The following is a 26,573-nucleotide window of genomic DNA, read 5'->3' as shown; positions in this document are numbered from 1 at the left end:
CTGATTATTGCCACTAGAAATGGTTAGGAAAGAAAAGGGGAATAATGATTATATTGTTTAAAAAGAATTTACTGAATTATATAGTTCTGCCCCACTCACCCTTACCCTGTCATCTTCTCGGAAAGAACATAGTTGAAGTTTTAAGGAAGAGCAAATATGAATCAAACTCTGTAAGAGGAGCAGCATGAATTCTTTAGTGTAGAAATGGTGACCAGAAGGTGGTGTGACAGAATCCTGTAAAGTGTTCAGTAGCTAATAGGACATAAATAGGGAGTGTTTGTTCACTGTCTTTTTTTAGTGCACACACTGAGAGGTATCTAATGAAACTAGCAGCTGATTAATTGAAAACAGACAAAAGGAGGTGGTTCTCAACGGAAGGTGTAATTAAGCTATAGACTTTCTTGCCTCAGGAATTTAAGGAGGCTAAACATTACATCAGTGCAGAGAACTGCTGTTTCATGGAAGAAGAATCATCAAATGCAAATACCGATTCTTGTTCAGGAAATCCTGCTTCTTCTGCAAAGTGTTGGGGGCTCAGGGAGTATTCTGGGAGGTATTACTATATATTTACTGAGTTCTTACACGCTTTGCTTGGTATCTATTATTGGCTGCTGTTAGTGAGAGGGTATTTGAATGGACATGGATCTTTGGGTCTTGCTCAGTACAGCCATTTCTTTGTTGTAAATGATTCTCCCCTCTTTTTTTTTTTTTTTTTAAATTTCTTTTACTTGTTTTCCAGAATCCTATCTACCAGGCACTCAAACCTTAGCCCAAAATGGGGGGCTAATGTATTTAGGGAGTGTTTTAGGGCTATTGGCTACATATTCTTCTCTTTGTGTGACCTTGTATGTGCACCTAAATATAAAATCTCCATAAAGCAAGGGTCATGTTCAAGGCAGGGTTAGGACTGCAGGTATGTGTCAGTTGATGGCTTAATTTCCTATGATTTTTGTCCTCTTACTGCTGCATAATACCTTTCTGGTCATATAATGGATGCATTTCCAATCGCATTTCTCTCACGCTCCTCAGACAATAGAGGCCCTTTAGGGAAAGAGGTGTTTAAGGAAGAGGAGTTTTTGAGTGGGTCTCGATCAAACAAATGCATGGTCTGGTCTGTCTGTAGGCTGGTGAATTCTGGTCTCCCTTCAGACTCCTCTGCAGTGATTCCCTCCCCCAGACATGCTAAACCCTCCTATCTCTCTGTTGTATGTGACCAGCTTATTGATAAAAATACATTTCTTTGCAACTTCAGTGACTATTGAAATAATCAAGGGATCTCTCTACCTGTAAATGGAGAAGTAATATTAAGAGGACATTGTACTGGACAGAAATACTACATGTGAGAAAATTCACACTATTTGAAACAACAGGCCACTATTTAATATAGCAGTGGCAGCTGCACAAGTCGCAACAGATTTTTATTGCTTGGTTCAGTCTTAATAGATTGTTTTCATTTAGTAGTATACTTCACTGTGTCACTGATTTTTGAAGCTTAAGTCCCGGCTATCTGTAGAAACATTCTTAACGTTTGGGCTGAGTTTAGGCAATAATTAGACTTATTAATATATTTTCATCCAGTTTGCAACATTTTCTGAAGATGGGTTTCTGGATAGCTTTCTGTATGTGGTTGCATATTTTAAAATAGTTCTTTCATATTCAACAGGTGTTAAGATTTGTACAAAGATGTCAGAGATATGGGAGTTTTCTTTGAAAGGTGTGCCTATTTGTCCTCAAACAGACCTCTTAACTGTTGTGTAAGGGGAAAATAGTGACTGCTAATGTTTACATACAACTTATGCTAATTCCAGATGCTAATTTAGGGCAGTGCTGCTTCTCACCTTGTTGAAAGAAAACTTTTCTAGCCTAATTTTTTGATTCAGTGATAGAAGACGACCTTTAGTCATGCTATGCAATGTAAACTTGAGCATTAGCTATCAGGAGGAAGGTTGGTGAATGCCAGCTCTGGCTGCCTATATGTGAGCTAGTCCTGTAGGCTCCCTTTATAGTCAGTGGAGAGAAATAAGCACTTTCACTGCATGATTCATCTCACCCCCAGATGGATGGCTAAATTTGGAAGATGAATTCCACCTGAAGTCCGTTACTGAATATAAATGTCATTAGTCTAAACTAGGAAATTATTTAAAAGGACACTAGCTTGACTGACATGGCAGTTGAGCAGAAGTCATTTGTTTTCTTCTGTGAATTAGGTTTCAGAGATTTAAAATCAGCACTCTGTAGCCTGTTTTGTGTTGTTTTAATCTGCTCCGCTTTTATGGCAGATTTGAAACCTAACAAGTAGGGTATATTCACATTGCCTGATTTCTAAGCATCTAGCTCTGTGAGGCTGACTAGTCTTGTTACCAACTGGTTTGAGTTTTGGGGTGGGGGGGTGGTGACAGAGATTAGCATAATGAGAAGAGCAGGACATATAACACAATTTTCTTTCTACTCTAAACTTTCTGTTAAATGTTAGGGCTGAAAAAAAATGTTTAAGTGTCCTTAAAATAACTGCTCCTCTAGAGGAACCTGTGTCTCTCACCAGTTGTATAGGAAGCCTGTGTAAGGTGATCCAGCCTTCAAATTTTCAGGACCAAAAGTAGCAGTGCAGATACCTACCTTAATTTTTGTTTCTGTTTGTCTGGAGCAGACACTAGGAATGGCTGATATCTTTTTTTAAGTACTTTTCATGCTTGCTGTGGCATGCTTGCTCATTCTGCCATGCTTGAAAACTCTTCATTTTCCCCCCTCCCCCTGCCTTATTTTTTCCTGTTTATAGGTCTTGATTCCCATCAGTGTCAATCTCCTGTTCTTTTCTCTTTCTTTCCTATTGGGAACTCTGCTTTTTATGTCATAATTTGTGGCAACTTTGTCCTCTTGATCAGACTGATCAAGTCCTGTCATCAGACTCTATCCTTATACCTGAATCAAAAATAAGAAATTCTTACAATCCCATTGCTATTGTATCATTTCTGTTTTTCGGTCGTATTAATTATGTTTAGTTACATATCAGAGGCTAATGTAGCTCTGTCAAGTTTGTTGGGTTTGGTTTATTTTGTTTTTACATTAAAGTCAGGTGTTTTTTTATTTCCTACATCAGCCTGAACATTCTAGAAAAGTAGTTTGGGATTAGAAAATAACTCACAACAGCTTTTCAGGTTACGTATATCATAGAAACCTGTATCTGTTCAGCATTTTCCTCCACCAGATACAAACATGGAGGGGGAAGAAGAGTTCCTCACTAGGAGCTATGGGGAAATCACTAGTAGGAAACTTGGAACTGAAGGGTTATTGAGGTTCCTAACTGGAAGAACTGGATGCTGTACAGATACTATGTAGACTCCTTACTTGTACCAACAAGGATGTAAAACAATTCTCAGTTCTCTAACAAAAATAGCAAAAGTCAGAAGTCACAGCTGTGACATGCTACAGGAAGATAGGAGGACAGATGAAGCACATTGGCAGCCCTTAACACTAGCAGAGCATTTGTCAAATAGAAATTGCCAGGCACTCCTAGAAGAAAATACCTGCCCTGCAAGAGGGGACACAAAAAAACCCACCCTGGTAGTCTCTACTGGTTGGAAATGGCAAGATAATTCTCCTCATCCCTAGCCTGGCAGTTTAATGGTGAGTGTTGTAGGAGCAGGAAATGCAAACCTGTCAGGTTTTTTTGTGATAAGGAGCAATTGGTGGGCTGTCCGCTTGATATCAAGTAGGACTTTGCTTGGGGACAATATTTCTTCATGTTGAGTTACAACCAGTCTTTGGTAGAAATATGAAGTGCTACCTACTCCTTCCCTATAGACTGTTCCAAAGAATTTAGTGCCTTCTGGTTATTCCTTTCTTCTTGCTGTGTATTTGAGGTTTAGTGCTGTATTGTGTATATCTTACCTGTCTTTAGACCAGTCACCAGTGAACTATGCCACTCCTGTGGTGGCTGAAGGTAGAGGGATTTACTACTACTAATTCTGCTCAGCCTCAGGGTCATCACTCTTAGTATTATTGTTTGTGAATAGCAGTGGATTCTGGCAGCAAGCAATCCACGAATTGCTCCAAAGAGCAGAACCTGTTTTTCAGCAGATTCATTTTGTGTTTAGTCTAGAAGACAGTGTTTAAAAATATGCTAAATTGGTTCTTAAAGCTAACCTGTGGGGTGATAGTATTGCATTGCTTCCTGCTTGAAAGATAACATTTAGAAGCATTAAGTTTATAAAACTGGTGATGACTTAAGGAATTTTTGAGGTTTAGAAGATTTGAGGCTTAGCAGAGAAATCCCATTTCTGCTGGATAGAAAACACCTCTGACTTTTTTTCAGATACAGCTTCCTATTTAAGTTTACAAGAAGTGAGAAACACAAGTTTTTATGTATTTGTAAACCATTAGTTTAGATCCGTTTAAGAAGAGCCAAATTAATAAGAAAACTACATAAAAAGAACTTAAAATACCTCTCCTCCACCCTCCAGGAGAGATATGGAACAAGACTTTCTTCTTTTTCTCTTATTTTATGGGAACATGATAAAATAGAATTATTTTAATTTTTTTAATTTTAAAATTTATTTTCAATAAATACTTGGGCTTACCAAAATTTTCAGTCAGAGCTTGTCAAATCTGCAGTGAGGTACATATTTCAGCTCTTTTAAGCATGCTTATTTTCGAATATGAGAAGTTCTGTCATTGCAGTGTTTCTATCAGGCAGCATTAATTCTTTTAAAATATTGTTAATTTGTTCTTTGTTATTATTCATGACTTAAATCCTTCTGACCTGAGACCAACATTTAAATAACTCATGGAAGTTACTGAGAAATAACTTGGTTGACATGTACACTTCTGCTGAATCCCTAATATCTTCCCCTAGTCCTCAATGTTTCTACCTTTAACATTTAAATCAAATGGAAATTGTCTTCCTTCTGGCAATACTTTCAGAGTCAAAAAAGTTTTGCTGAAAGCTCTGCTTACTGGTTAGGTACAAGAAAATTTGCTACTAATCAGTAGTTATTTAGCCTAAAGAGAATCTTTATATGTTGTGTACCTCTGAAAACAAGGTACTACAGTGACCGAGAACACAAAATGGCCAAGGCATTTTACTTACCTGTTTAGAAGAATGTTATCTGAACCTATCGATAAAAATTGAAGGATGTCTTTATGCTGTGGTGGTACCTGTAGATTAACATTATTTACCTACATGAAATATGTCAAGACTATTTTCTATTCTTTATTTTGTATCCTGTACAGGCTAACTTAGCAAAGTTATTGGTTATGTTCATTTTGCACATCTTCAGAGAATAGTGACTGATGTGTTTTACATGCTGCTGGCTCGTTCATGCTTGGATTGTGTTGTCTTCATGGTAGGGAGTAATCTGAGCTGCTAAAAATGCTAAATTAGAGGGAAGACCCATTGCCTAATATGGAAAAACCTTTTGAAAAGATGAACAGAAAACTGATGTCATCTTTAATGTATCCTTAGAAGATGTCTGAAGACTTCAACTCTTTTTTGAGCTGTATTTTGATAAACCTTCCCATCACAGGAAATACTGAGATGGTTCCCCTTTGTTTCGCTCCATCAAGTAAGGACACCCTTGGGAAAAGATTGCCTTTGACATATTTTTTAAGAAATACTTTTATGAACTGTGTTTAAAGCCCTTTCAACAGTTTGAAGTGGTAGAGGAAGAATCAGCGTAAGATGAGTCTAGAGGAAAACCAACAAGGAATGGTAAGCAAATGCTATGTGGTTTTCCATTACATGCCATCATTGCAGGCTTGGTATGCCCTGTACATGTCACTCTAATTGCTAGTCTGGAGCAGGAAAGAGTTGAGTATCTTGTTTCCTTAGGGAAATGAAACATGAACATGGGAGAAAGTAACACCTTGGTTTTGAAAGGAAAGAGTTAAGAATTTATTTTTTTTTTGTAGTGGGCTCACAAAATCACTAATGAAATACCCACATTTGGAACCAAACTTTTCTGTTGAAGACAGAGGATACACCTACTTTGCAGGAGCCAACCCTGGCCTAGGACAAGTGACTGTAACCTACAAATAAGCCAGTTTTGTCTCCCAAGACAAGAAGAACATGGGTGCTTTCCTTCTGCAGTGTGCTTGCTGAGGTGCAGCAGAAATGTTTTTCTCCTGCAGAAGCAGACAAGCTTGGAAGGTAGAGCTGCTGCATGGCTGAATTCTGTGCATGTTGTGAAACAGTGCCAGGTGCTCGTAGGGTAGATGATGAACAGGGCAACAGAGTATTGGAGGTAACTGTAAGAAGCCTTGGGTAGGGCAGTGATGAGACTCTTACCATGTCCTGTTGTCTCCATTTTCAGATGAGTGATAGATTTATTTTTTTTTTTTCCCCAATTTTATCTCACAACTCTATGATTGGGGTAATCCGGATTAGTTGAGAGTCATGCCTGTTTAATACAAAAAAATTATTATCGTACTTCTAGCAAGAAGGATGTGGACTGTGCTTTCAGGATGTGGAAAATTCTTCTCTAGAGCAGTACTGAAAAAGACCTGAGAATTCTAAGGGACAGTGCCTGCTGCCATAATAGATACTAAAATCTCAAATGGGCCTATATGAACATCATGAAGTTCAAGAAGGTCAAGTGCAAGGTCCTGCACCTGGGTCAGGGCAATCCCCAGTATCAATACAGACTGGAGGAGGAGCTAATTGAGAGCAGCCCTACAGAGAAAGACTTGGAGATACTGGTGGATGAAAAATTGGACATGAGCCAGCCATGTCTGCTTGTATCCCAGAAAGCCAACTGTATCCCAGGCTGCAACAGAAGAAGGGTGGCCAGCAGGTCAAGGGAAGTGATTCTACTCCTCTACTCTGCTCTTGAGAGACCTCACCTGGAGTGCTGAGTCCAGCTCTGGGGCCCCTAGTACAAGAAAGATGTGGACCTTTTGGAGTGGGTCCAGAGGAGGGCCATAAAAATGATCAGAGGGCTGGAACACCTCTCATATGAGAATAGGCTGAGAGAGTTGGGGTTATTCAGCTGAGAGAGGACTCCAGGGAGACCTTATTGTGGCCTTTCAATATATAAAAGGAACTTACACAAAAGATGGGGAGGGGGTCTTTATCAAGGAGTTTAGTGATAGTGATAAGAGGTAACAGTTTTAAACTGACAGAGGGTAGATTTACAATAGATATAAGGAAGACATTTTTTATGATGAAGGTGATGAGACTTTGGGACAGGTTGCCCAGAGAAGTTGTGGATGCCTTATGATTGAAAGTGTTCAAGTTCAGGTTGGATGGGGCTTTGAGCAACCCAATCAGTGGAAGATGTCCCTGCCCATGGGGACTGAAACTTGATGATCTTTGAAGGTTACTTCTATTTTGTATTTCTATGAAAGAAGGATTAAGAAATACCCCTTACTTGGAACTCCTGTTCCTGATGATCCCTCTTAATGGGAAGCACTGAAAAAAACTGAGTGACCTCAGAAAAAATGAGGTATTTGAGTAACTGGAAGGCTACTTGCTAGACTGGAGTCTAGTGGGACTGCATCGGTCTTGGCAAGGGGAGGGTTAAAGTGACCTGTGATCTACTTACACAGGGAACAGAAACTGTGGCAGTAGGGCTCCAAGGCAAAGGTGTAACAAGATTGATGGCTGGATGTTGGCATTAAATTCAGATGGGACATGAGGCAGGTACTTTTACTGGTTACTGTGTTTAAAATTTAGCACTTGTCCAGTGTGGGTGAACTTTCCATAACTGGTCACTTTGTACGCACATGCTCAAATTCACTCAAAACTGTAAAAAGAGAAATGAATTTAGAACAGCCCTGTGGCCTCTATTGTGCAAGATGCCTGACAAGCTAATTAAAGTAATTTCTCCTGGTCGTCTTGCCGGTGAACACTATTATATCTGTCAGTGTAGAAAGCAATAGAACAGCAGTAATGATAGCTATTAGGGTAATAATTCTTGTTTAGTTAAAATGTCATCCAGCTCTTCCCTTTTAATAAGGGTGTTATTTAGCAGGTGTAATCTCTTTTTTAATTTTGAATTTCTTTATAATTTAATTGTACTTTTCACTTTTTTATGTACAAAGGAAAATACAGTCTATTGTATCGTGAAGAACAGTGTACATGTGTGGTTGTAATTGTTTATACATACTTCTTGTTTTAGTCAAAAGGTTGGTATTTTCCAGCTGACTTCTTGAAATTCCTGTTGTTCAGAAAAGAGATAATTGCTGAAGGAGATCTGGGTATATGGCCCTTGAATAAATGAGCAGCAATGTTTTGTCAGTAATTGGATTTAAATACTTTAATTACTGATTTTTGTTAACAAGCTAATCATGTCAATTATATTCAGATAAAATAGCATTGAGAATGAGGGGGAATTTACTTTCAACTTAGGGTGACATTTGGCAGACAGTAGCTGGGAAAATTCATCTTCACAAAAGCTGGTATGTGCAACTGTAAAGAAACAGTGTGTCAGGATACACACCAAATTGCCTTAAAGTTCCATGAGATTCCGTAGCAGTGTTCCTGAGCTATAATTTGGGTGGATATAACAGTCATTTATTACAGGGTCTTTTTTGGATTAATCTTTTAAGTTCCTGTGACTGTTCCTTTCCTTTATATTTCTAAATTGATTAAATGAAATTGCTACTGGATTCTTGCTGGTAGTGAATTACCCTCTCATCTTAAAATGTAATTGCTGCTTCAGCTGTATGCCCAGCTGAGAAGATGAAGAATACTATAGATTCATACGAATTTCAGTATCTCTGAATTTTTGGGAGCTTGCAAACGTTGTAGTCCATTTTTCATATGTAGTTCATAGTTGAACTTTGAAATAAATTACTTCTTAAATTTTCATAGACTTTTTCAGAACAAAAATGCTGCAAATTGTTCTTCTACCATGTAAGTTTTACTTCACTTTTTCTGTAATGCAGATGTCCCTTGGGAAGATGGTTTACATGCTTCCTGCTGTGAGACCCAGAAAATGTTGATTTCCTTTAGTAAACGATATTTTTAAATTGCTTTTTAAACAACTTTTGGAGGCATCTTTTTTTGAAATAATATGCTTAAATGGAATGGTTGAAAACTGAATGTATGAAAATGTTCATTTATACCAGGAATACTTTTTGTTGTTTTCGGAGTAGGATTCAATGAAAACAAAATCTTTCTATTTATAAAGTGGTTCCTAAATCCTGTCTGAAATGGCCTAGCTAGCTTTGACAAGATATGACATGCGTTTATTGTAATCTGAAACAATCTTTTGGCCAGACTTCTTGAATATATCAGACTTTTAGTTTTTAAGATGATTACTTACAAATTAATAAAAATAACTATTACACTGAAAAAAACCTGAATGTATTTGTTTCTTGACTGTATACTTAAACATTCAAGACAATGGAGGAGCATAATGCTGTCTAGACAGTATATTGGTTGTTTTGTCTGTGGTATCATCTGTTGTCAGAGAAAATGACTTTGTGTGGTGAAGGCTTGAAATTGTATGGCTAGACATTGTAACTAAATTTTAAAAATGGTCTCGTATATGTATTATGTATTTTGGCACATAAAATTGCTTTTGAAATTCTGAAATTTTAGTTAAACTCACCCTTGTCATCTCGACTGCCGGAATAAAGAAAATTAATTCATTAGTGTTGTGCATTTTGCATCATCTGCCTTAGAAGTTTGTTGGCAGGTTTTTTGTTGGATGTAAAAAACACAAATTATTTTTTATTCTTTCTGGATGTGAACAGTATGCTGACTTCAATGAAAATTCAGGATAGAACCTGAAAACAAACTTTTTAAAAATACAAATTCTATTTAGCAACTGGTAGTTTTTTAAAAAATGAAGTTTAAACATTTATATTTGACATATTTTCTCTGCTTTGCTCTGGAAGTTAGAAGCATCTCCCTCTGGCTGTCAGGTACCCCCAGCTAGGGTCTGTGCCTACTGCAGGTGGATTTGGGGTGTTTGGTATTTGTTTTGTTTTGTTTTGTTTTCCATCCAGCATTTTCTTTCTGTTGTGCTTTCCGTTGCCTTGTGGACAGGGTAGGCAGCTTCCTGTTGAAGTGGAGATTGCTGGTGTGGGCAACTGGAAGAAAAAGAAGCTGATGATGGTGTTTTTTCAGGAGCTTGAACAGCTTTAGTGAGGAAGCCTTGCTCAGGTATATCAGACTAAAAGTCATGCCACTACAGTCGCACTTGGAAGATTCAGTCCAGGTCTTGGCTGTCACATCTCCTGTGGGGTTTCAGAAGCCTTGTCTAGAACAGAAAGTTACTATGTTTAAATCTACGTTGTTACTTTTTGTTTTCTTGGGTATGATTATTCTGACTTAAACCAGGCAGCATAAAACCATTCAAGTAGAGACATACTTACACTAAAATGCAAAACATTAGTTTAAATTCATAAGCTTGATCATACCTGTAGGACTTTTCTTCTGTAGCTGAGTCCTTAGTCTCTGACTTTGGATTTTCTGAGCTACAGTCAGTGCTCAACCTGCTCTTCTCATTTTCCAAGGCCTCGCCTGCTGGTTACTCATTCTACAAAGAGACAACCTTATTTGTTGTCAGAGTCCATTCCCAGGCCCATGGTGAAGGAAGAGCTCCCGGTTAGAGGTAAAGGCCACAGGATACTGAACTAGATCATCTTTGATTAGAATAATCTTTAAAACTAGAGTAGACTTGCTTTCTTCCACCTCTAGTCGGTCTTTCCTGACAGTTTGCCCTGAAGTTCCTTTCACTTACTAGTCTGATTGGAAAAACCATCTTCCTGTGCTTGCATACATCTGGTCAAAGTAAACCTACATTATCTCAGATAGTATAGATAAAACTCTGATTATAAATAACCACAATTTTATGAGTGTGTATTTTGCAGAGCCAGCCACACATCATCCATGACAGGATCATTGTCTCCAATATGCTCATGCCTCCATTGCCAGTCTTTAAAATGAAAGGCCACCTCTACAGATTCAGCTGTCCAAATAGAGAGTGAGTGGGAGGAGGTCCTATATGTTTAGTCCAGATAAAAGGAGGATGTGACTGAGAGGGAAAACTGAGAGTGCTCACATCTCTCCTGGCTTTACCTCACCGTTAATCCTTAATTCCCATTTTTTGTCAGAACTTGTTATGGCAGTAGTTTATTTTTTCTTCAACTTGTAGACTGACATCCAGTGGGACCTTGCAGTCACATGGTAGGGTCTGGTGTGGATTGGTGTGAGGACTGTACTGCCTGCTGGGGCAGCTCCATCTTCTTCCTGTTAGTTCCAACAAAGGCAGCAGGTGTATCTTCAAGAGAGGAGCCATTGTCTGGGAAATCAGTCTCTCAGTCTCCTTAATAGGTATGATGTCCAAAGTCTGATGCATCTGAGCAAATTTCCCATGTCTAAGCCATTCAAACCACAACGGATGCAGACATCCATCAAACTCCGTGTCTTCCATTAAAAAAAAAAAAAAAAAAAAAGTCAAGAAATCGTAGAAGGACATGAAGGACTAAAGGACCTTACTCTTTTTTTATGCCGTTCCTGTTTATCCCAATTTTCCAGGTTCTGTTTTGAGATCTGGTGTTCTTTCAGAGCACAGTTGTTGTAGTGATCTTGTCAGACAGCTCTTCCAGTAGAAGGATCAGTCTCAATCATTAATTTAACGCAAATTTGAAATTCTGATTCATGTAAAAAACATGAACAAGAACAGAAATATGTAGTATTTCTAACACCTTTTAACTCTGAAATACAAAATGTCCAACTAAAAAAGCAATTTTATACTTAGTGTTTTTTCTTTCTTTGTACAGAGCCCTCTGTTTGCTACACTGGGTTTGCTAGCTGTAGCTTTATTAGCAAACAATCTGGGGTTTGTTCTGCTTCTATGAGATCAAAAGCATTACCACAGCAGCCCCAATTTTTCCTTGAATACCTTTATGTAGTCATGATAAAAGCATTATTTGATCTGTAGAAACATTAGGATCAAAAATTTCAGATTGCATTAGTCAGTGATAAAGAGGATGTTTCTTTAGTTTTATATTTCTAGTGTATGGGCAACCTAAGGTCTAATAGTGCTGTTTTATAGTTATTTTTCTGGGTAACACTGCAAAGATGTGTGGTAAACACTGAAATTCTAGTAACCTACATCCTTGCTTCAGTGTCTTTTTTTTTTGTGCTTCTTCCTTTATCTTCACTTTTTGCCTCTTAATTGGTTCATTAATTACAAGGTCATGTCAATTGCACTTTAAGTGGATAATGATACAGACTCTCTAAAGTCTTCTTACGCTAATATTATTGCTAATTATAAAACTGAATCCAGTAGAACATCATTCTTCAAAATGTCATGGATAGTTCATGGTAAAATAAGCAAACTTTGCAATTAATGACAGCTCATAAAAGATAAATTATATCCTGTGATAAAAACTGCATATTTTTTTTTTAAATGGCATATATTCTGTAAAGAACAAAGGGCAGTTTTTTAGTTTATTTTCTTTTACAAACATAGTAGGTTGTTTTGTAGACAAGAAAGCCCACCCATATTTTCATACCAAAGCAGTGACTGATGGTTTGTCCATCAGCAGATGGACTGAATTAGTTTGATGTTATAGTATTGGCCAAAGGGGTTGTTAGCCTCTTTTCTGGTTATCTTTGGTTCTTTCAGTCTGTGTCACTTCTAATAAATGAGTTTTTGATACCACCAGCTGTTTGGTGGATGCTTTGCGTTGTTTGCCTAGTGTATGAAAAGCCAGTGTAGGTTGCATGTCTGTGGCGACATACGGAGTCAGCTCTGCACTTGTTTGAGCAAATAGTCAGCTGTCAGCTAATGGATCCATTAGTGAACTTTCCGCAGAATATCCTGTCTTCGTCATTGCATGAAATTTTAATAGCTTTAAATCATGAGTTTAGTTGAAAGTTGAGAACCTTTTTGTAAGACTTTTTTTCACATTTGAGAAGGGAAGGCGCTTCTTTTATTGAGGGTTTGGCTTTTTTTTTTTTGCTACCACTGAGAAGTGAAGGTAGAATAACAGTGGAAATCTTCAGGGGTTTTTTTAGTCTCTTCATTTGAGGGTCACAAATTGCTAATAAAATTCTTTGTTATATAGCATGGGGGGAATTGTGTTTTAAGGGGTTTTTTTAATTTGTTTTTAGGCAGGAAGATATTTGCAATCTTGCTTTATCCTTCTGGAAAGAGATTTGATTTGCTTTTCTTCTAACTTGACTCTTCATAGTGAAAGATTACTTCTGTGTTCTTTTTGGCTGTATGAACAATTTCAGTAATAAAAAAGAATGGAAAAAAGAAGCATTGCAATCCACCCTTCCCCTTAGTGATTTTCTTTTGCCTTGCCTCTTGCATTTAGTTTTTGCACAGTTACAGTATCCAATTTAGTCTAGAGGTTGAAAAGAGAACAGCTCGCTAGACCATCTTTCCCTTTGTGGCAGGTTGGAACGGCTACATGTGACTGTCGTTCCTCACCTTACGTCATGATGAAGTTTCCAGAAGGCATGTGGGGACGTGCTGTAAGATCAGAAGAATACCTCCAGCTGGCCCCAAGAGGAAACTCCTAATTTTTCTTCCTAGCAAATGGGTTTTGTTATCAAATCCGTTACAGCAAATGAAACAAATGTGAGGCTTTGCCAGACTTTGGTCTTTGGGGTTTCAGAGGCAAACATCTAACCTTCAAAATCTTGATGCCAATGGGTAGAGTATGGGGGGAAATGAATACATTATTTAGAGGTATTTGCAGTCTGCTTTGCTCTGAGGCAGCTAATTGCAAGATTGTCAGCTTATCCACCTGAGTTAAAACCACCTCTTTCAACAAAAATCTTCCTTCATGCCAGTAGGAGACCTTTCTTGAAGCACTCCCAGGAACCTTATGTCCCAAGGAACCAATAAATAGATAACTTCTGTAACTATCAACTATAAAGACTGAAGATGTGTTGGATGAACGAGTAGTTCCCTTGTGACACCCACCTCTCCAGGTTGGATGGACAGTGCTGCAGACACTGGAGGGAAGTGTTTGTCAGTATCCTTGGACATGATGGCTCTTGAGGAAAAACTCGTTTTTCTTGGGCTGGTAGGTCATCCTTCTGAAAAGAAAGGAAAAAAAACCAACCCACAAAGACTTCACTGACCACGTTTTTCAGTTGTTGAACAAAGCTTTCCTCATGATCTGGCACTCTGCTATAAAATGAAGTTGGGAAGGTAAGAGGGCAGCATTGACTTACTTGGAGCTCTGTTTGGTGGAAGGGTTATTAAGGGTCCTCTGTCATTCTCTGAGGTATTTGTAGAGTATTGAACAACAATGAACTTTTGCCCTTTGTATGACTTCTCCAAAAAGCCCAAGTCAAATTAGATGTCACTAAAATCTCATTTGATGACTACTTCCTGGAGTACTCTTACTTCTATTGATTCTTTTGTGGGCATCCTGCTAACCTTCAGCTGTCCTTCCAGTAATCATTTTAGCTTCTGTTTCTTCTTGAAAACATTCTAACATAGGATTGTTTTCATCTAGAAAGCAGATCAAAACATCTTTGCTTTTAGTCCATGCCTTTCTGAACATGGTTTCTTGATAGACCTCAAGTAAGCTGACTCCTAACTCCCCCCACCAAACATGTGGGCACACTGATCAGAACCAACAGGGGAGAGTATTTGTTTCCAAGAAGAAACAGGCTGCTGAAGTTACTCAAGTAGTTTGCTTCAGACATCGGTCTGGTCTAAAATAATGATTTAACTAATGAGAAATCAGTGACTTGTGAATGACATGCCTTGGTCAGCATTTCTTTGAATAGAGCTACATAGCAAACAGAAACTTCTCATGTGTATCTGTTTCTAAAAAGAGTTCAGTGCTTCAGAAAGAGCGCCATGAATCTTATGACAGAAATGTGTTCCTTAATATATTTTGCTGGTCAGACAAAGGGTGATAAAAATAGTTGTAAAGTTATTTCAGTTACACACATTTTTGATAACAAATGCAGTACCAGAATAATCAAATCCAGCATTGCATACCAGCTGCTTAGGGATTTTTTTTTTTCTTTATCCAGTAATTTATTACAAGACTAAACAGGAATAAGTCGTTGGGGTTTCCCCCCATAGGGTGGGCAATCATTTTTCCCTCTGTACTGCTCACTCTTTGTTTATGTTATCTTCTCTCCATTCCTCTAATTCCTCATCATAAATGCATACACAGGATTTTATAGTAATTTCCACCTATGTTTTTGACTTTTAAAAGCTAAGGAGTTTGCTTCCTTAATTTTGTTTTGTGGGTATGCAGTTATAAAAGCAGAGTTTTAAAATTTTTGTCTGCTTGTTTTTGAATGTCTTTCTCTTTGAAGTGCTGATTTAATCTCTGTTGTTAATCTCTTTAACCCCTGAAAGAAGATTACTTTAACAGTGAAGTGGCTGAGGAGGGGAGAGGCAAAGGATAAACTGACTCCATTTCTCTAGAATGAATTCAGGTCTTCAGTAAGGGATTTTCTTTGCAACACACAAGTGTGCCAATGGTAACTTCTTGCTGCTAGCCACAGTTCAAGTGAGTGAGCACACATGGGTGCCAGCAGTTACAGCTGCAGTATGGGGTAGCCTTGTGACTGGCCATTTGGTCAAATCAGCAATACTGTGGGCAGAATCCAGCAGTTTTACCAGACTTGGGAAATTATTTTCTATCTCTTTTTTTTTTTTTTTTTTTTTAAATCTTTAAGTCTTATGAGCCTATTACCAGTCAATCAAATGCCAGAAGGGAGGAAAAATATTTCTGATGGACACTTAATCACACAAATGTCCATACATTTCCCCTTTAATGTAGTTTTTTAAGACAAGTAGTGTGCTGGACTTCTGAATTGTGTGATGCTTAACTTTCAGCCAAAGGCAAGGAATCAGTGCTATTAGCAAAGACATTTTTGCAAGGATGATTGGACTTTTTTTCAGTGCTAGTAGAAAACTTCAACTGCAGTTTTTTAAAGAGAATAGGAGAAATACTCCTCAGAATAAGGCAAGAATTCCCAGTAGGCAGCCACGTGGCCAAAAAAAGTAGTTCAAATGGCAGTGTCTATCTGCAGTGGTAGAGAAATTAAAAAGATGTGTTTGACTTCTATAATTAATAACTGGCTTTTCTACTGTAGATTGTCAAACATCTTTTGTAAGGTATTTAGGCACATTACATTCTTCATGCATGTATTTGAGCCTTGCTCTATTAGCATTTGTGCACAATTAGTAAATTGGCAATAATAAGATCAGAAGTAAAAAAAGGATGGGGTGTGCTTTTGTGAAGATTCATTATTGTGTGTAAAAACTCTCAGATGAGAGTTGTAGAAATGCAGTTATTTGACTTCATTGCTGCTTGTTTCTGCACCAGTAATTGTAGTACATTACAGCATTAGGAGCTGAATTGACAGGGTGAATATTTTTAATCTTTATGAGCAGTAAATTTCATATGGTGTTTCACTGGTTATAGACCTTTCCAGGAACTCTGATTCACTGCTCTTGAGGAAATTATGGCATCTTTAATATTGCAATGGTTAGTTATACAGAAGAAGTTAATTTCTCTAAGTGACTGTATTAAGGCAGTATTTGTTTAGTAAGATTTACTTTATTCCATATTTCTGTGTTTAGTAGTTAGAAAGGCAAGAGAGAATTGAAAAGAAAAAAAGTAGACTCTGTTTGTTAAGAGTCCATGAAACTGTTGTAGTTATCAAAAGAAGTATTTTTAATGCTTTCCCACTGCTGCTAGTTTGGGGTTTTTTTAACTGATTCATTAGAGAATGTGGAGCAATTGATTTCCTATTTTTGTGGAGGATTCTACTTTTGAAGTTAAAGTAGATTTTAAACTTTTCCACCCCACCAAGGAATATAAGAATTTTCATGCTAGACTAGTGCTGTGTCTAATAGAGACTCCTGTTTTCTTCCTGATTTCCAGCAGAGGTAAGCCAGAAAACGACTGTTACCAGTTGTCACTACTTGATAAATGGCAGATGGTGACTTCTTAAGAAACAGTCATTTTAATTGTTGGTGACACATTTTCTCTCTGCTTCCATCAGCAGGTAATAGGTATTCCCCTAGTAAACAGCTCTGGTACAGTCTGCCCATGGTGGGAGCTGGTGGCAATCTTGGGCCATCAGGGCTATAAATTGTCACCTGTCCAGGCACAGTTCAGTTTCTAAACCACTATGGATGCTGCAATTACTCTTCTAAATTTTTTTCTAATTCTAGGTAGAGTCTAGAGCTTAACCCTATCCTGTGGCCATGAACATCCAAAATTTGTGAGTTGTATTTTGGGGGCTAGCAGTGGATGAAAACTTCTCTATATCTTTAAAGATACTAGTCGTAATACCACCAACAGGTCAGGACCTTGTTGCACAGGTGCTTAAAAAAGAAAGCAGGAATGCCTCACTCTTTTTCTTAATATAATTGCTTTGGATTTGCTTCATATGATTGACTCAGGATTTGTCATCTCTGTTTCCCCTTTCACCCAACTATGGAAGTCTTCCTTGTCTGTTGCCTGACTCCCCCCCCCTTTTTTTTTTCTTTTTTACCATTTACAGTCCACCAGGGAACTGGGATGAAGAATAATCCAAATGTGCTGTTAGTATGTGGTGTTGTAAAGGAAAACAATTTTGTCCTCTCTAGCCTGGGAATGATTTAGATTTTATTCCAGAACAGAGTTTATAAACTGCACATGGGAGCAATTGCTTGGGGTTGTTTTTGGTTTTTTTAACCATTAATAAATAAGCATTTTCAGTAACTTGTTGGGAATCTTCTGTGTTAACTATGAAAAGATGCAACATAGAGATAAATATATTTTTTCCTCTCATTCTCACAGAATCAACAATGGGGTGCATTAAAAGCAAAGAAGATAAAGGTCCAGCCATGAAATACAGAACTGATAATACTCCAGAACCTGTTATTTCCCACGTCAGCCATTATGGATCAGACTCCAGCCAAGCAACACAGTCACCGTCAGTAAAGGGATCAGCAGTTAATTTTAATAGTCATTCCATGACTCCTTTTGGAGGGCCCTCAGGAATGACCCCTTTTGGAGGAGCATCATCTTCATTTTCAGCTGTGCCAAGTCCATATCCTAGTACTTTAACGGGTGAGTGTTACATAAAATGATGCTGCTATTATTATTGTTGTTATTAATATTATTATTATTAAAGCTTGACAGTCATATTCCAAAAAATACTGTGACCCCTTGCCACACAGAAATGAATTGCAAATTTGAAATAAATTGCTTTTTAGGGATTTCTGACTTTCAGTATCTTTACTGCTCAGATAATAATTCAGTCCATATTCACTAGTGTCTGGGGCTTGGGAGTTGGGTGTTTTAGCTTTTGTTTTGAGAGAGGGGTGTTAGGATCACAGCACAGAGAAATTTTAGGCTTACTGAAGGCAGAATTGGGAATAGTCGATAGAGTTGTGTTAGAAGTTCTAAGCTGCTGAAGGGATGGATGCACATGGGATAATGGCTTTAAACTTTTGGAGAGAGGTGCAAAATGCAAAACACTTCAAATTCAGGAAACTGGTATTGTAAACTGATTTTTCAGACTTAGTTGATTAGCTGTAAGTTACTTATATTAATGCAGGGTTGAATCTGTTCATTTATAAAGCTAAAAAGGATATCCAGTATAGTCTGTGTACTTTACTATATGAACATTGTGTGTGTGAAATGAAAGAGCAGAATTCTTGTTGGTGGTGGTCATATTAAAACTAAAGTCAAAAATGTAAAAATAGAATTTACAAGGTGTGGAGACCTTCTTGACTGAGATACAAAGTCTCTGAAGATACAACATTTTTAAAGCAATATGCACATTTGATGTTATAAACATCTCAGTAGTTCACTTAGTTTTGCTGGATATTTTTGAGAGGGAAAGCTGTAATTTTATTATTTTTTGAGAGAAAGGAAAGAGTAATTTATTCTAGAAGCTTTGCACAGACACTTCACAAAATACAGTGTCCTGGTCTGAGTTAGTGGCGGGGGGTTTTGGTAGCAGGGGTGGCGGCTACAGCAGTGGCCCCTTGTGAGAAGCTTCTTGAAGCTCCCCCAGCTCTAAGTCAGACCCGCCTTTGCACCAAGGCCAAGTCAATTCGCTGCACCTCTGCAGAAACATATTTCAGAAGGGAAGCCTGGGGGGAGGAGTTGGAGTTGTGAGGAGAAGTTGCAAGGAGAACATCTCTGTGAACACCAAGGTCAGTGGAAGAAAGGAGGAGAAAGGGGGAGGAGGTGCACCGGAGTAGAGACCCCCTGTATCCCATGATGAGATGTCAGTGCCAGCCTGAGGTCTGTGATAGGCCCCATGCCAACCCAGGTGACTGCACCTGAAGAAGGCTGGGACCCCATGGGAAGAAGCCCCCGCTGTTATTCAGTTCAGCACTGGGAGGATTGCAACACGCACGGGTGACCCACACACCTGTGGGGGTGATTCATGTCCGGGACAGTTTTTGGAGGACTGTGTCCTGTGAGACGGGTACTGTTGTGGAACAGGGGAGGAATGCCAGAAGTTGTGGCCTCCTTGCTGAGGTGGAAGAAGCAGCAGGACTGACCATACTCTCCATTCCCTGCCTCTCTGTGTCATTGGTGGGAAGGAGGTAGAGATATCGAGAGCAAAGCTGAGCCCAGGAAGAAGGGAGGGATGGAGGAACGTGTTTCCAAGATGTGGTAATGCTTCTTATGGTCCTACTCTGTTAAGTGGTGTTATTGTTACTGTCTGTATTAAATTTACGTTCTTTTTCTGATTCCCCCAACAAGTCTGTCTTTTCCCATGACCATAATGAATGAATCATCCCTCCCTGTCCTTATCTCATGAGCCATTTGCTTTACTTTCTTCTTTCCAGAGCTGGGGGGGGAAAGGGGGAGTGAGTGGCTGCATGGTGCTAACTTTCCCCCTGAGCTCAAACCACTGAGCCTTTTGCCTTATTTTCTCCTTCTCAGCACTGTGGGGAAAGGAGGGAGTGAGCGGCTATATGGTGCTCATTTTTCCTCTGAGCTCAAACCATGACAATGGTAAATAATTCCTTATTAGTCTATTTTTAGTTTTTCCACAAACCTCTAATGTTAACACAATTATAGCGCTTAAATGTTTTCTTCCTTACAGTAGCATTTAAAAACTTTTAAAGACAAGAAATCTGAGATCCATGGAAACCCACTGTGGCCTCGACATTAAGCAATTCAGAAAACCAAATATGAATTGTCAGGTTATGATCACCTCATATTCCCTTTTGGGGAATTTATTAAACAATGAATAATTAAAATGAGCATCTATCCTGTCTGAAAATTTTTGAGCCAGCACTGAATCCCTGTTTTGGATGAACATATGCAGAAATTAAATAAGGGCAGCATTTCTTTTTATTCTTCATGAGCTTCACTGAGGAAAGTTTATAGTGCTTTATCTCTCCAAGAACCTTTGTGTATTTCTTCTTACTAGATCTGGTTCTTTGTTCACATGGGAATCTCCAGCAGTGCATGCAAGCACTCCTGGGTATTACCAGACATCAAAGATGTAGCCCCCTGCCAGGTACCACAAATCGTTTACTGCAGAGACCAGAATGTTCTCTTGCCTGTCCCTGTTCCTGCTGGTAGTTAAGCAGAATCCTGGACCAGAGTCAACAGAAGAGATTTCTCATTAAAAGATAGTCTAATATTGCACCAGTGTGAATTCAGTTATCAGCAGGAAGGCTGATTTGGGTGAACACTCCCATCGTTTTGTGATCAGGTGAAATAGTACCAAATATGTAATTGTTCTTCCTCATTTTGTAAAACCAGCCCATCTACAAACAAGCACACTTTAAAAATAAATAAATGAAAAAAATTGCACCAATAATTCTTCGGTACATTCAGTACCAATTTTCAGATCAATCAAAATTTGTTGGTTTTGTGAATGGGTAAGATGATAAACTTCATCTGGCTGTAAGCTTTTTGTATTTGTGATGAATAAAACACTGTATCGCATTCTGTGGCCCTTTGTTTCACAAGAGAGAAGAATAGATGGGCTTGTCAAACAGGACATAGGTGTCAGTAGTACTTATCCAGTCCATCAGTGATGTCTGACAAGAGGATGATATGGTTGTCATCGTGGCCTGTAGTGAGGCTGAAAAGAGTTGAGCCAACTTTTATTCCTCTAGATCAGAAAAAGAGAAGTCTCAGTTGGTCTCACTGCTCCTGTATTGCAGATTCTCCATCATCAGATACTTTGATTTTATGAAACATTACTGAAAATCAAAACAGAAAAATGGACAGCTGTTCTTCGCTGCCGTGAAGCTGTGTAAGCACTAGTGCTCTCTAAGCCTTGTGCTGAACAAGAAAGTAAAGTCTTCTCTCCAAAACCAGTCCTAGATTAGAGGATGGGAATACTGACCTAATGGAAGGATAACCTATAAGGGAAATGTTATGACCACAAATAGCTTGAATAGCTAAATTAGATCACCTTGCAGTGATTCACAAAGAAAACAACCGCAAGAGACTTCAAAAATCATTTGAGCAGTATCTGTTTGTTTAAAACATTCTGTGCTGATGCTGTTCTCCTTAAGGATTTTATTATTCTTTACTATGAAATAAATAACACTTGTAAGTGAGAATACAAAGGGGGGTTTATTGTGGCTGAAGCATTGAAATCAAAACTTTCCAAGAATTATATGTTAGCTTTTCCAATTCTTCAAAAATAATTAAGAGTACACAATATTAATAATTACTGATAATTCTCTTATTGCATGGTTTACATTTGAATCCATTACTTTGACTAGTGCTACACTGTCTAGAGGAATTAAGCTCTCTTGTTCCCATGTTAGTATCTTTCTAGATGTTGTACGGTTTGTTTCGAAGTTCTTGGAGTCTCCCAATTTCTTCATCTGCATTTAAAAACTTTTGTGATACTGTGACTTGAGAGTATTGATTTTCTTCATCTGCTAAAGAATTCTCTGGAGATGGTTTATTTCCATAACATTTGGTTTCTTTTTGTGTGAATGTGATATGTATTCCCACCATCTTCTTGTTCCATGTAGCAGTTTATCAAAATAATGCAGTAACATAGTAACGCAGGCAAAAATTGGTAGAACTGTGTTGATTTTTAACTTAGATTAGGAACTGTTAACTTCTAGGGAATATTCTAATTAATTTTCAGTTGACACATCACACTTTAAAAAAAAAAAAACCTTCAATTACTCTGACCTCCTGTGGGGATTTTTTGTTCTGTTTTTCCTAGAGGAACTGTAAATTCATTTCCAGCTGAGGCCTGCTGAGAGACTGTAATCACAGGATGACTCTAAATCAAATGAAAATATTTAAGTGATTAGGAGCTCTTATGTCAGAAAGTGTACACTGCAAAGAATATTAGGTGTAAAAAATACCTGTTTATGTATTCTTCCTTTAAGATCGCTGTCATGCTAATTGTGAGAAAGCGTAGGTAAAGTTTTCCTGCCATAAGTATAGGAGCCTCCCTCACATGTATCCTGTTGGTGGGACATGTTCAACAACATGCCCTGTGCCAGAAGTGGGATGTGGAAGCAAATTCCTTAGGGTTGGTGGAGTGCAACTGCTCGTCCTGTGATGTATCTCAGTCCTTGTTCTTAGGAGTAATGCACTGATGGATCATCCTCAGCAAGGATCTGCTTCACTGATGGGGAGTCTTGATGGAATTAAAAAAATCATTAGTCCTAAAACAGAGAAATGGCCCAACAGAATACTTCTATTTCTGGTTCAATTCCTTGAGCAGATCTTGATGTGTAACCTCAGAAAGCTGGGAACACATCAGTTATTTACAGCTAAGTTCAACAGTAAACTGATTTTTAAAAAATTAGTTTTTTGTAAAAAATTAGTGGCTGATGGTTCACTGTTGTGATGTTGTAGGATCTTCTAGAATTGCATTTCTTAACAATAAGCTAGCTTAATAAAGAAGCTAGCTTTCCTTACTGCTGATGGGTCATGCAGGATTCTGTATATAAGTGCTCTAATTATTAATGTACTTCCAGTGATGTTTCTAGCTGCCTTTTGTGGTGTGGAAGCATATTTTTAGGGTGTCTGTTTATAGACTTCCCTCTGTTTTAAAAAATGAGCTGATTATTGATCCAGCTTCCAAAATGGGATGCAACCCAGAGTGTTTAGTTGCTTCCAAATCAAAATTGATGACTTGTTTCACAGACAAGTCCTTAAATCAAGTGTTGCAACATTACTGCTATATCCTGTGTTTTTTTTACTTTTTCCTAAGGTGGTGTAACAGTATTTGTGGCCTTATATGATTATGAAGCTAGAACTACAGATGACCTTTCATTTAAGAAAGGTGAACGGTTCCAGATAATAAATAACACGTAAGTGTTCTCATTCACAGACTTCACTTGGTTGTTGTTGGGAATAAATAGATCCTCAGCTCTTCTTGAAATGTGTGTGTCCTATTTCAGTGAAGAGTAGATTGATTTTTTTTTTTTTTTTTTTTTTAAATGCATGCAACATTCAATAAACATGTCATTAAAATATTGATACTGGTAAAATGACAGCCTTCACACTGAGGTCAGGGTTTGGGTGCAAATGTAGAACTGTAGTGACTGGGGCAGCCCCAAGCCTTTCCTCTGCAGTTGTTGGGTGGCATCCTTCCACTCCCTGCTCCAGCAAGGCACAGCTACCTGCTTCGGGGCAGCAGGGGTGAAGATACATACTGTCCCATTCCAGGCTCTGCACCTTGCAGGTTCTCTCTTGACAGGTTTCCATATCTCAGGGGAAGGTGGGTGCAGCCAGCAGCTCTGCACTGCAAATGCAGGAGGCAAGTGCACTGCCTGTAGCGGGGACATGTCGCTGTGGAAATGCATCTAGCTGGCCCCCACAGTAAATCCATGCTCGGATAGTTTGAGTAGTTTGATACTCTAGTTCAGTTGCAACAGCATTATGGTATTAGAGCCTGATTTCTAGAAGTGTAGTTTATAAGGAAATCATTTGTTCATCTTGGAGATCTCTTTACATGCAGCTTTTGGCTGCAGTAATAGTTCTAATTCATACATTAACAGTTTTCGTTTGTCCAGTTCTCTGATTTTATTAGCTGACTTCCTGCTTCTTTTATTGCTCAACTGTCATCATACAAGCAGTATGATCTGGGAGAGGCAGGTGAAGACCAGAGAACTGGGAAGTTTATTTACACATCTCTGCCATAAAACATTTTGTTGTAGCTTTGCATTTTGCATATACTGATAATCAATTCCTTTTACATTTGAAAAAAGACCAAAACCCAAATCTTTAAAATGCAGTTCCCCTAAGAGGCACTTGTGTTGCTTACAATGAAATGAAAAATATATTTAGGTGCAGCACAAACTTATTTCAGATGCCTTCGTAGTTAAAATAACACATTACCTAAATTTAATCAGCTTTTCATATGTGAGGATGTTATAGGTGCTACGGAATGATGTATTGTTTATATGTAGAAGAGGTAACTGATGTTTCATTGCAGGGAAGGAGACTGGTGGGAAGCAAGATCCATTGCTACGGGAAAAACAGGCTACATCCCAAGCAATTACGTAGCTCCTGCAGACTCCATTCAAGCAGAAGAGTAAGTCATCCTATCCTGTCAATCTGTTCTTATTATCTATTCTACATTTTGTGCCCTGTGGGGATACTATGCCTTTAATTCAGTATATGTAACATTTAAGGGTAAAGTAGGATAATGCTGCTAATTAAAGGATAGCAATGATACTTGTATGATGTCAAAGGTATAATTACTAGTAAGTGTGAGGTGGATGGACACTCATGAAAATGATTTATGCCTGCTTGCTCTATGTAGGGCTAAAGGAAAAAGGATGGGAGAATGTGACAATGAAGATAAGAATTGAGTGACATGTATTGTTTCATATAAAGCAAAAAATTATGGTTTTTAATTAAAGAGTTCACACACCATCAATTCTAGGTTTTTATCCTTATTTTTGCTTGCCAAACTGTAATTCAAGATCAGCTATATCCTTGGTAGCACCTAATCTTACATTTAAAAAAAACAATTTATGTGGACAGTTATTGCTAATCTATTAATCTATAACCACTTTTTGGTGACAAAATTGTTAGGCACACTAAGGACTACTATGAACTGGGAAAACTGTATTGCTTTGGGTACCAGTACTTCCTACATTTATTTACAAACAAAGATCCCAGAGTGCTTACAGAATCACATAAAGTTAATGTGGGAACTGTGAGTTGCAGTACAGTTTCAGGTTATACTTGTTCCAAGGGATTAATTGTATTTCTTGTACTAGAAACGTAAAGCTCCACAGCTCTTGCTTCAATATACAGGCGTGGTACTGCCAATATGCAATTCCCCAATACATGATCTGCGATCTGCGCACTTCTGTGTTTGCTACTGCACTTCTGGGAAAAGTGCCCAAATTCCAAGATGTTTCCTGAATCTCAAGCTGAGACTTTAGCATGTTGCTGCTGCTCTCACCTGGCTCTTTGCGTCTTTGATGCAATCACTTTTTAATAGCACTGTTATTTAATGCCCTTGAATTTCAGCAGCTTTTAAAATTATTGATTTCGGATCTTGTGAAAGAAGTTGAGGTGTTTGGTTTATTTTTTTAACCTATGCAATAAAAGCATATTGTCTTTACAGCTGCAGTGGTGGTAAAATGGAAACAATAGATCTTGGCAAACAAAGAATGCAGTGTTTCTGCAAAGAAAGTATTGCTCTGAAAGACTGGCAAAACAAGGATTTGTCATAGGTTTATGTGATGACTGGAGGTGAGAGTGAGGGGTGACAAGTGAGGAAGCTTTTCTAAACTGACTTTTAAAGAACTAGTGCTAATTTTATTAAATATTGCCACAACATTTGGAGTAGAGTTCATTTGCTTTAAAGTTCATTTGTTAGTCCTGGGCTTTGATAACATTTATGGGTTCTGTGTTGTGATTGCCATTGGAGTTACAAGTGCAAAAGCAATACACAGCCCCAGGGTGCTAGGATTTTTTTTAGGTGGTCTTTACTAAGCCTGAATGTATTTATATCACAGACTACTTGTGATGAGATCCATATTGTCCATGTGCCTTTTGAATGATACCGTAATATAAATGTTTAATGCTCACAAAAAGAACAAGTAAACCCTATAAGTAATGAAATAAAATAGCACTTTAGAATATAGTTTGTAAATTGTTGTAGTCTGGGGAAGAGGCATTTTCATGTGAAGTAATTAGCTAGGGTTCATGTTTGTGTCAGTAAGATTATGGGTTACATCCAGATTGTCTCAGGTGTATGTACACTCATATCCAATTCTAACTCTGCACTTCTGCTTAAAACAGTCAAACTGCAAATACAATAAAAAGAATAAGTTTCAAATTCCTAAGTGATTGCACAAGCCATTCTGTTCACAGGCCAACAGAATGATCCTTCCTTACCTACTTTTTTCCCCCGCAAAATGTTTCATCCACAAAACCATTGTTTTGCAGCAGTTTCCAATACTACTTTTCTTCTCCCGACACTCATGAAGACAGATTTGCTTGATGCTGTGACAGTGCCAAATTAAAATGTTTTAAATTTACACTTTGCATCACTTTGACTTCTGAGGCACACAATCAAAATAAAACGTAGTTAGAAATAAGTGTTATTGTGAAGTATGAGGATTCACTGGGAGATAGACCTTAAAATTATCACTGTCTCAAGACACAGCTGTGTTACAGGCAGTTCATCAGGGACATGTGGGAGCATA

At 38.1% G+C, this 26,573-nt stretch overlaps 1 protein-coding gene across 1 annotated transcript in view; it reads left to right on the top strand.

Moving 5' to 3' along the window:
- The window catches only part of YES1 (YES proto-oncogene 1, Src family tyrosine kinase), a 52,935-nt gene that overhangs the window by 16,299 nt on the left and 10,063 nt on the right, over positions 1–26,573 (top strand). Inside the window, exons 2-4 of the mRNA XM_074899122.1 lie at positions 17,737–18,009; positions 23,114–23,213; positions 24,341–24,439. Coding sequence (XP_074755223.1) covers positions 17,745–18,009; positions 23,114–23,213; positions 24,341–24,439 — 464 coding nt within the window. The 5' untranslated portion in view covers positions 17,737–17,744. The remainder of the gene's footprint in view (positions 1–17,736; positions 18,010–23,113; positions 23,214–24,340; positions 24,440–26,573) is intronic.

Source organism: Athene noctua, chromosome 2 (genome assembly GCF_965140245.1).
Source record: "Athene noctua chromosome 2, bAthNoc1.hap1.1, whole genome shotgun sequence".
Taxonomy (NCBI): domain Eukaryota; kingdom Metazoa; phylum Chordata; class Aves; order Strigiformes; family Strigidae; genus Athene; species Athene noctua.
This window is presented reverse-complemented; position numbering and strand designations above follow the sequence as displayed.